Source organism: Oncorhynchus nerka, linkage group LG20 (genome assembly GCF_034236695.1).
Source record: "Oncorhynchus nerka isolate Pitt River linkage group LG20, Oner_Uvic_2.0, whole genome shotgun sequence".
Taxonomy (NCBI): domain Eukaryota; kingdom Metazoa; phylum Chordata; class Actinopteri; order Salmoniformes; family Salmonidae; genus Oncorhynchus; species Oncorhynchus nerka.
The window spans coordinates 51,984,207-51,995,802 of NC_088415.1; the positions used below are offsets into that span (position 1 = coordinate 51,984,207).

Genomic DNA, 11,596 nt, shown 5'->3' on the forward strand with positions numbered 1-11,596 from the left:
TACTGCTTGACGAAGCTACATGATTTGGAATAGAGTTCCATGTATTCATGGCTTTATGTAGTACTTTGCATTTCCCGTAGTCTGTTCTGGACTGTGAAGAAACCTCTGGTGGCATGTCTTGTGGGGTATGTATGGGTGTCTGAGCTGTGCGCTGGTCGCTTCAACAGACAGATCGGTGATTTTAACATGTCAATAACTTTCACAAAGACAAGCAGGCTTCACCCTGAGCCAGGAGAGTTGCTGGCTCTCCGTGTACATCTAAGGGCCAGCCGTACTGTTCTGTTATGGGCCAATTGTAATTTGCCTGTGTCCCTCTTTGTGGCACTTGACCATATGATTGGACAGTAGTCCAGGTGCGACAAAACTAGGGACAGAAGTACCTTTTTTTCATAGCAATGTCGAGAAAGCAGAGCTACACTTTATTATGGACAGACTTCTCCCCATCTTAGCTATTTAGGAACAACTTATTTATTGCCATTCTGAAACTGACTGCAACTCTTTGTTAAGTGTTGCAATGATTTCACTTGCTGTGGTAGCTGATGTGTACAGCATTACAGTACATAGACAGACAGGCTTTACTCCGTGCCAGTGGCAGGTCATTAGTGAAGATTGAATGAAGTAAAGGGTCCTAGGGAATGCCTGATTCTACCTGACTTATGTTGGAGAGGCTTCCAATAAAGAACACCCTCTGTGTTCTGTTAGACAGGCAACTCTCGTTCCACAATATAGGAAGGGATAGAAAGCCATAATACATTCATTTTCCCAGCAGCAGATTATGATCGATAATGTCAAAAGCTGCACCGAAGTCTAACAAAACAGCTCCCACAAGCTTAGCAATTTCTCTCAGCCAATCATCAGTCATTTGTGTAGGCTAAGTGCCTCAGGCCTACATTTGGAACGCCTTTCCCTATAAGCATGTTGAAAGTTGTTCATTTAGTTACTGTGAAATAGCATTGTATCTGGTCAAACATCATTTTTTCCAAAAGTTTAGTATGGGTTGGTAACAGACTGATTGGTCAGCTATTTGAGCCGTGCTTTGCTATTCTTGGGTAGCAGAAGTACTTTTGCTTCCCTCCAGGCCTGAGGACACAAACTTTCCTGTGGGCTTAGATTGCCATCTCTTCAAAGTCATATCGTATAAAAAAAAAAAATCACAACAGCTGTGATGGAAATTGGAAGTTTCAGTGCAATTTTAGAAATGCCGACAGTTAATTTGTTGGTTCAACATGGTGGGATCTTTCTATTTCGGTCAAATTAATTATGAGGGAAATGGCGGTGGAAACGTTTTCGCGCACAAATATTGATATAATAACCATCATATCGAAGTAAATTTGGAGTCACGCGATGATATGGCGAGTGGTCCTCCCAATACGACTCAGGAAACCATGTTGTTATTAAGCTACAGATGAAATACGTTATGAACTTCACAGGGTAGAGAGCGCACAGTGGTGAGCTTGATGCTGCTTTCCAATAGAGCGTTCTGGTGACATGATGATCAATGCTTGACTACCATTTGACAAAAACAAATATTCTCACTCATCCATAATAAACTCATCATGTTGTAGACTAGACCAGTTGTTCGCAACCTTTTTTGGTTACAGTACCACCAACTGAATTGTGCTCTTCCCGGAGTACCCCTGAAGTACCCTTCATGTCCCATTTGACCAGTAAGCCTATGGTCTCATAAAGTCTTCTCAAGTACCCCCATGACTCCCAGTACCACTGGTTGGGAAGCACTGGGCTAGACAATCTGCACAGTCTACCCACACTGTGTCTGCAAGCTGTTGCCTAGAGTGCAGGTGACAAGACCAGAGTAGGCACATTTGCTATTTATTAGTTTTTTTTAATGAAAAACTATAGGTAGAGTTGAAAATGTGATGGAAACATATTGCACTTTAGATTTGTATTAGGTACATGAAAAAATGTCCCGAAAAAAGTACATTTTGTGTGTACTACATCATCACGCACGGATTTTTGTCCGCTACAAGTCCATTTCGTGGAAACACACCACTGGTGGGAAAATGTGCATATTTTCTTTTATGCGGATTGTAGAATATTCACATTAAAATCTATTGCCAAATGGATGAACACCTAGCTACTGTAAAGCCCTAGTTAATTTGTTTTGCTTAAAAAAAGTATTTTCTGAAGATTATTTCATGTGATTAGTGATTCCTTTGAAGGAAAACAAAAAAACTTCCCTAATTTGAAAGTCAACCCTGTTACGTGAACTAACTTCTCGATTCAACATGGAAAAACTTCCTTTTTAAAACATGTTTTTCAAAAGGAACATTGAATATCTAATAGTCAAATCATTGTAAAATCAGGTGAACTGGTTCAATTAAAAAACAAAACCATTTTCAGGTGTTTTGTGATGGAAAACTGAATGAGTTCAAGCAGAACAAGTCAACCCTGTTACCCATAACAGACAGATCAACCCTGTTACCCATAACAGACAGATCAACCCTGTTACCCATAACAGACAGATCAACCCTGTTACCCATAACAGACAGATCAACCCTGTTACCCATAACAGACAGATCAACCCTGTCACAATCAACCATGTTATTTCATTTAGACAATTACTATTGTCATTTTTTAATTAACCTCTTGAGATGGGATTTTTTTTTTAATAAGCTAAACATTAGCTCTTCAAGACAGAATGTTAAAATTAGTTACACTATACCCAAGAGGGACTCATATACCGAGACTTGATGGAATGTATCACAAAATATCAGCCTCGTATTTTTTACTCAAGACGAAGCCCCTCTACAAAACAGTCCCGTCCCACAGCCACTGGTGGAGAGTCAGTCAGGCAAGTGATACTACCTATAACAGTAACCTTCCAGGCTACTGCTGTTTCCTAAATGCGGTCTGAGCGGATATAGTGTGTCCAGTCATAAATGGAAACCCTAGCCCTTCTCCTAAGCCATAAGGGAGTCAGCAGGCTCTGGGGTGAATTCCATTCCAGATCAACTCAGGAGGTGAATGCAAATTCCCAATTCAATAAGTCCTTACTGACTGAATTTAACTTGAATATATTGTAACCCCAGGTGTCAGAAATAGGCCTATGGTGGAAACACCTTGCATACCAGAGAGCTAGCTGCAGGAGCAATTAGCATATTGTTTGCCTCGGATTCCTTTTCTTTCTCTGCTTTCTAGGGGTTGACTGGACCAGATAGGTCTATGGGCAGAGAAGAGCATCAGCTACAGTATCCTGTCCAGTTCCACTAGATCTGCAGACGCCACAGGGGAGCAGGGAGTCAGGGACTGTGGGTTGTTGTTTCAGGCTGGGGTTTATTGACACTCCTGTGACCTCTTTAAAGTTCAACTCCATGGCCTCTGACCTTTCAAAGAAAACACATACTGTGAATTTAACAAAAACAACAACAACGGTTTAACACTGAATAACAATAATAAATCACTAACATGAGGGATAGCCCCATAGCGATTAAACTGTAGGCAGTGGAAGCTCAGAGTAAAATATGGCAGTGTCATAAATGTGATGATCAATAATCATAATTTTCAATAGGCTAATGTGCAGTAGAGTCAAAAATAGATATTTTACAAAATTGGTTCAACAAAGGACCAAACTCATTGGACTGGTTCCGGGACATTGTCCCTGCCAGTCGTCCAGTGACCTGACTGACTGTGTGTATTACCTTAGTGGAAGCCTGTTTACAGGACAGAGACTGGGGTGAAAGGACCCTAAAATAGCCTCGTCTCCACCGCTGCCCGCAGTGATGTCGATTGCTCTCTATTTATACTTTTAAGAGCTTGGCCCACTGGAAGATCCATATTTTTACACCTCATGTTCTGTAACCACAGAGAGTAAGAAAGAGTATGTTCTGTTTGTCACTTAAGGAAAAAAAAAAAGAGTAATAAACTGTATAAGGGATACACTCGTTTTTACTGGAATTTTAGAAACATAATAAAAATATAGAGATACTTCAACGCCTAAAAACCACAGGCATTGGACTGCGATGACAACCCAAATATGACACTCAGGTTATTTGCAAAGTGCTGTGATAAAGGGTGGGGGGGTATATAGAGTCAGGTGTTATTCCTTACCATGTGACCTAACCAAGGGGAAATGCCTAGGACACCTGGCAATAGACTATAACTAGGGCCCTAAGTTTTTCCTGGCCAGGAAGGAAATAACCAAACCAGCACGGAAGGCCCAGAGCTCAAAGGCCTAATGCAGCCATTTTTATCTCGATATCAAATCATTTAAAAAAGAGCAAAAAGCTATTTCTCAAGCAAGAATTTAGCTAGGACTATCTGGGAGTAGGGAGGGGAAAACTGAAAATGAGCAATTATTGGCAGAGAGGTTTAGACATTTTTCTTATTAGTCTAGTAACCAAAACTCCGTCCCATCAAAATAGGAAGAAATTTCAGGCGTTCTTTTCAAACAGCTCTTACACTGAAAGGGCATTATCCTTTTCATAATACTATTCCAACCACAGTGTGGGAAACATATAGAAAACACAGGTAAATCAAGTTAAGGCAAGCTGCGTGGGAACCCGGCGAGCAGGGAGGGATAGTGTGTTCTTCCATCACACCTATTTCAATCCATCTAAGGGCCTCCGTAATATGAGTCAGTGTTATGAGTTAGTCCAGCTGTCTGTTACCCCTTCATATACACTCTGCCCAGCCCTCTCACAGCAGAGCACTGGGGTGGTGCTAGCCTAGCCAGCCCTGTACATGCTGTACACAGTAGAGACAGGAACACAGTGAGGTCTAAAGGTGAGAGGAGATTACAGTCCACTGCTAATGAACAGCGGCTTGGGATTGTTCTAACAGTGTGAACTAAGCAGTTATCAGAAGCAATTAAAAAAATACTGTAATTGAATTGGGACTGGAGTACTGTATCGCACTGAGATTTTGCACTCACGTCAGAGTTTGTAACATTAGCCTAACATCTAAAAGACTCCCATGAAAAATACACCTCTTTTCTCAAAGGCTCAACAACAGGTACAACAACAACACAGTGACAGACAGAGAAAAGGAGAGGGAAGAGAGACACAAAAGAGATTCAAAGCATTCCCTAGCCAACACACAAACCCACTTGCTGCAGGGGACACTGAATTTTATTCAAGTATCTCAACACAGTTTTGTTCTGAAGTTATCATCATCGGTTAAATGAATCAATCCGTTGAGAGAGAGGCTGCGAGAGTCCATAGCCTGGATGTTGTACAGTGACACTTTAGGATTCATGGAGGTTTTTCAAAGTGCATTCAATCAGGTGTTTTTTTGTTTGTTTACATAGGGACAGACAAACAGAAAAAAAAGAAAGCATGTATGAAAACACAAAACTGAAATTGTAAAAAAAAACTAAAAAACTAAAATGCAGTGTGCGATTTGTTCCTCATCCTTATCACCTGCATCTGTGCTTAATCGGGTCACCCCTGAGTTTTGATATCGTTACACTGAGTGACTGCATAGATTCCAATTGTTCTGGATGGACTGTAGATGACTAGAATAGATGATCTGATACTGGGATCAACATAAACTTTCACTCAAAAGGAGATGAAGAGAAATCTCCATCTTTCCTTTCCCACTTTGTCCAAGTTGTCCAGAGGGAAACTTCACGACATTGACCAGGTTGTAAAACACACACACAGTCTAAAAATACAGAGTAAACGAAGAGATGTAGGCTAGGCTAAAACAAACTGTATCCTTATGAGAGTTCCCATGCTAGTCTGCACTCTACAGTTGTGAGTTGCTCCATTTGGAGTAAGCTAGTTCAGTAGGTTCAGGCTAACCTGCAAGATTACACGTGTAGAGAAACGATATAAGGCTGAGTTTTGGCACAAATGGGTTTTCAAACACTCCTTAAAATGTCAAAGTAGGGATTAAATAACGCTAAATGAATTATTAAAAAAATAAAATCCATTGATACCAGGCAGCCAAGCATACAATGTGTACTTTGTTTGTTCAAAGGATGCTTCTGGATAACCTTGCAAAACAAGACCAATTTAACAAACAAGCTATCCTATTCACTCTTAAGCCTCTCATGCAGTTAACTGTCAATATTTGATCATGTACTATCAAGTAATACAGCTTCCATTCCCACCTTAAAACAAGCCACCACCCCAATACATATATAGGCACTGCCATACTTCCCTTTCTGTTAGGAATCTTCCTTGCTTATCAAGAGAAACAGGAGAAGAAAAAGAAAGCATCAAATCCTAAAATCAAGTCCAAAGGTATTTTTTCCCCCACCTGCAAACAAATAGCAACCTAGCACTTAGAGTGTCCATGTCTTAATAACAGATACGGGCAAATCCACGATACAAGAGCAATGCTGAGACTCAGATTCTTCACTGTTCTTAAGAGTGAATATGTTCTTGTAAAATGTTCTGTGGAAATTGTTAAAACTATTCCTTGTGCAATTGCGTTATATGGATTGTTTAACTTTGCTATCATAGTTTAGTGTTTGACATACATTTTAAAAGTGAAAAATCTGAATCTCAGCATCACTCGGTTACCGTGGAATTGCCCATAACCTAAAGAGAGAGCACTGACTGGAGGCATCTAGCCACAGCTAAAATGCTCCCAGTCTGTTGTTAGTGTAATGTTTAGAAGCCAGGAGAATTATTGCTGCGATTTGGTCTGAGACAGAGCTAATAGTCTGGTGTTAGAAGGGGTACTGAGAGGGGAAAGGCCATGGGGAAAGGGGGTGGGCTGGGGTATGGTGACAATGAGGGGAGTCGGGTGGGTAGTGGGTGAGGTGGGGTGAAGGGGGTCATTGTTGGGTGGTTTAGAGGGGTCTGAGGGAAGAGTGTGGGGACAGGGTGGGGATTTTAAGGGGGAGGGGCGTGTCAGTGCAGCTCAATGAAGGTCTCCATCTCCTCTGAGATGAGGCCCTTGTAGGGCAGTCTGTGCCTCTCAATGGCGCGCGCTGCCAGGCACTGCAAAGTGACGTAGTTGAGGGGGTAGAGGGCCGGGTGTCCACTGCTCTGATCCTCCAGCAGCTCGTACGCAGTTTTCCTCTGGGCATTGGTGGCATCGAAGTGTGCCCCTGCCCTCACCAGCAGTGCCATGATCTCCGGGCAACCGTTGCTAGCAGCGACGTGCAGGGGCGTGTTGTTGTCGCAGTCCCGGGAGTCCACGTCCGCTCCGCACTCCAGCAGCAGCGAGGCCACGGTCTGAGAAGGGAAGCGACCCACAGGGTAGCGGCCCACCGACGTGGTATCCTTGTCCACAGACATATGCAGGGGGTGAAGCCACTCCGTGCCCGCGGGTTCAACTTCAGGAGGCGGTACACCGTCTGCTTCTTCTGGTGCTCCTGCTCCGTGGTGCACTCCAGCTTCTCCAGCAGGAACACCAGGTGGAGGATGATGGACAGGGCCTTAGTGAACTGGGGGGCTTCGGGGGGGCTGTCCCTCTGGGCCACCGCCCTCTCCACCTCCCTCACACTCTTCCCCAACACCCCCATCAGGTCGTGAAAGGTGACGCGAGTGGCCAGGGTGCCTTTGGCCCGGTCCTGCAGCACAAAGGAGAAGAGCTCAGCGAAGGACAGGAAACTGCTGGCCGTCATGGGGCTGAGGGGGTCCAGGTTACTCTGCTGCATGTCTAGGGCGTACTTCCACAGGCTGATGCAGCGTTCAAAGTTACCAGAGTCGGCGTAGACGGCCCCTCTGTAGCGGATATAGTAGGAGGTGTCGGGGTGCGAGGGCCCCAGGATTCTCTCACGGACCAGCAAGGCCTGCATCCGCATCTCGTCAGGGTCTGTGATCAGAGCCTCCAGCTCCTCGGCTGTGCTCACCTCTCGGGCACAGTCATAGGCAGGGACAGGGGGACCCGGAGGGGGCTTGGCCAGGAGTCCCACCTTGTCAGCTGGTTGTCTCAGCTCCATGGCTCTCCTCCAGTATCTCATGGCCCCCAGGAGGTCTCTCTTCTTATCTACAAAGGTGGCCCCCAGGAGTTCGAGTGCATCAATGCGTTCTTCTCGTGAAGAGCGGGGCTGGTGGGCGAGGTACTCCACGATGTTGGTGTGCCCCGTGACGCTGGCAGCTAGAAGAGGGGTCATGCCGTATCCATCCCTCTCCATGCGGGCATTACATTTCAGCAGCATCTTCATGATGTCCAGGCTACCGGACTCAGCGCAGTCGTGGAGAGCGGTGTTGCCTTTCACACTCTTACGGTTGACATCGGCACCACGCTCCAGGAGGAACTTTGCTATCTCTTTGTGGCCCTTGTAGCAGGAGATCATCAGGCAGGTATGGCCGTGGCGGTTGGCTACCTCCATATCGGCTCGGTGCTCCACCAGGTAACGGACAATCTCCAGGTGACCATCGAAGCAGGCAGCGCGTAAGGGCGTTGAGTTGGTCAGCGTAGTGTTGTTGACAGAGGCACCGTGTTTGAGGAGTGTGCGGACGACAGGGAGGTGACCAGCCGCCGAAGCCGCCCATAGCGGGGGAGCCCCTTCAATCGTCTCGCCGTCAAAGTTCACCGAGCCTCCTAGTTCCACGTTAGCTTTGCAATGTTCAAGCAAATAGTCTACAACCTCTAAGTGTCCGTGTCGAGAAGCAATGAGGAGAGGTGTGCCTCCCTGCGTTTTCTCCTCCGCGAGAGCTTCCAACTCCTCCGGACTTTTGTTGCTCAGCAACTTCTGGATAAGTTTCAGCTTACCATCTCTGGCCGCGTTGAAAACCGCCGTCGTGATATCCATTTTAACGTATTTCGTGTCTCTCACTGGCCATCAACTCCCTAGCTACGTTTTTAGAAAAACAGGGAAGGGACGGTCTTTTCAAAATAAGAAAATAAACCCTGTCCGTAGTTCGGTTTCTCCCTGGCATTTTTCTGCCATTTTAAGGCTGCTGTCAAGATGGCGTTTGTGTTGTTTGACAGCTCCATGTTGACAATTTACGCGTAGCATCTTGGTTATTGTAGTCTTTAATAAATCATTTCACTAAGATGAAATTGCACTTTCCTTCTGATTATAAATATAATTCCCATGAGGCATTTCGAACACGTGAACTCAGCAATAGTTGAAACGGGAAGAGTAGTTTTTAGGCGAACGTGTGTTCCATTCACTGGAATGCATTACTAGCTTGTAGTTAAACGTGTTTAAACTACAATCCCCAACCACCCCGAAACACAATGCGCAGGATCAACGCAAACCTCAAAATGAAAGTGGCATCACTTCTAATCTTACAGAAATATTAATGGTACTGTATTTCTATTGCCTGGCTTTTAAGCATAACACCCTTCCCATATCTACACTGATACAAAACATATTTCAATAGAGTGAAAATAGTATCTTGTTCCGTCTGTCAGCGAGTATGTGGGTGTGCATTAGGCCCCCACAGATCATTCCCAAATACTTGTTTTTGTTCATTAACCATGACATGCAAATACAAAAAAAATTATATTTATATATATACCATCAATTCACGACACTAATGAAAAGCAGCGTGGCATAGCTTGGCTCTAATTTAATGATGTGTGGGTAGTAGATCCCTAGGCGGCACTATAGTCCATTTAAATCAAATAACTGGTGCATGTATGACATATATACAATAGGTTGTTGGCTATTACCATAGGCTACTTATCCAGTCTGTGCATGTGGTGCAACACAAGTTATGGAAAAAAATATGTTCTTATGTTTTCCAAGTTGTGCTATAACTGTGCCATAATAATCCCATAACATACTTTATTTTATGTTGAGAAATTGGTGTCACTGGCCCGTTGTAATGTAATGCATTGTAAACTGGTAGATACAGCAGAGGGCAGCAAAAACACATTTATTCACTGCTGGGGTTAATGGTCACTGCAGAAAGGATTTTGAGATGAGATATTAAGGTACTATTAGAATATTTTATTGTAAAATTGAAAAAGGAGAAAGAGAAAAAAAGTCCCAGTAAGCAATCTGTATCATTCATATCTGAAGAAAAAAAACATGAAATAAAAATAAATATCATAATAATGATAGGTAATAATAAATAGAAGGACACATTTAATTAAATATGACCTAATAAATAAGTAAATAAATTAAACCATATGAAAATTGTAATTGTCAAAGCAGCAAGTATAGAAGAGACATGGGCAGGATAAGAGAGCTGTGGTTTCTCAGACATCATCATGTCCACCTTTTCTACCCTCAGCATTACCCACAAGTGTCCTTGTCCCTGTCTCTCAATCATCTATACATTTTGTATATTGTGCTAAGAAACCACTGAAGCTAGACACCATCTTCAAATGTCAACCCCACCCACTGACAGTATCTCTTTAAACACCCCACCCCCTCTCCATCCCTCTTCCACTCCTCGCCCCATTACCTGAAAAGATTTGTGTGCTGACAAGATTATGAAATTAAACAGATCTCCTATTTACATCAAGCTATGTTGTATTTTTCCCACTGCATTCAAAACATAGTACATGATCATACAGTGTCATTCATAAGAATGTCATGACCCCCTACTCCCTCATCCAAGCCTCCAGTTGAGCAGTAAGAATGGACGTAGGTGGATTTTGGCAGTAAACACATGAAAATCCATCATCTTAAAATGAAAATTGAGGTCTTGTTTTTTTAAAAAGATTTATACACATCACCTTATAGAGGTAGTGCAGTAGGAATGTTAAGTATACATGTACCCACTGAGAACAGACATCAGTTAAACGTCAAGTTTGGATTTACATTTAGTTGAGTTGTCAACTAACATGAATTCAACCTGAAATCAACAAAAAATGTCACCATGTTATTGGATTTAGGATAAAGGTTGGATGAAAAAAAGACAAGATTCCCTTACTTTGACGACTTTTTCCTAATCCAATCAGATTTTCCCGTTGTTTCAACCTCATCACATTGATTGTTTTGGGGGGGGGGGGGGTGAAATGACGTGGAAACAACGTTGATTCAACCGGTTTTTGCCCAGTGGGTAGTCATTTGATAGAAAGTAACATGGCTTCATTCAGGTAGTTGTTAATAAATGTATATAGAAAAAGCACAGTAAACTATCTTTATGTCCCCCAACCCCTGAAAAAGCACATAACACCAGAACCTGAATAGAACATAGAAATATACAAGTACATTTCCAACCAGCTGCTTGGCAATAATAGCATTCGTTTTAGCCTTTAGGCTACTGCTTTATGTTTATAGGACAAGCAAAGGTCAAAGGACTTGTCAGGGTTACTGTAGTGCACGGCTTGTCTCTTAGTGCAACTAGGACTATTGCTGTTACCTAAGGATCTAGATCAAACATTAGACTGACTGTCTTCCTGCATCAATCGCAGGCCAAGCTCTGCTTACCGTAGAAATATCATCCCGAGAAGGGTTAAAGCCTGTCAGACCATAGCAATTTGACAAATGACAAACTCTCGATTTCGATGCTGCTGACAGTGGTGAGAGGCTGCTGGTCAGTAAACATTACACAGAGGCATCATCAAAACCAACATGGGTGTCTTTACAGTCAATATAGGAATTTAACTACATTCCCATAGAGAAATTATAATGTCCAGTTCAACTGACAAGTGATTGAAATGGAGTTGACCCTTGACTCTAATCAAAATGGCCGTTTCTTCCTTTGAATACATCTGTGTGAGGGGAAACAACATGCAGATAAAAACGAATAGGCTGGCAGTTAGCTAATGA

General features: G+C 43.1%; 1 protein-coding gene across 1 annotated transcript; it reads right to left on the reverse strand.

Moving 5' to 3' along the window:
* Window positions 1–5,069: 5,069 nt before the first annotated feature.
* LOC115102734 (protein fem-1 homolog A) lies at window positions 5,070–8,882 on the reverse strand. Its single transcript, XM_029622974.2, is given in 2 exon segments — window positions 5,070–7,222; window positions 7,225–8,882. Coding segments are annotated over 2 exon segments (1,851 nt in total). The 5' UTR covers window positions 8,675–8,882; the 3' UTR covers window positions 5,070–6,821.
* Between the last annotated feature and the right edge of the window lie 2,714 nt (window positions 8,883–11,596).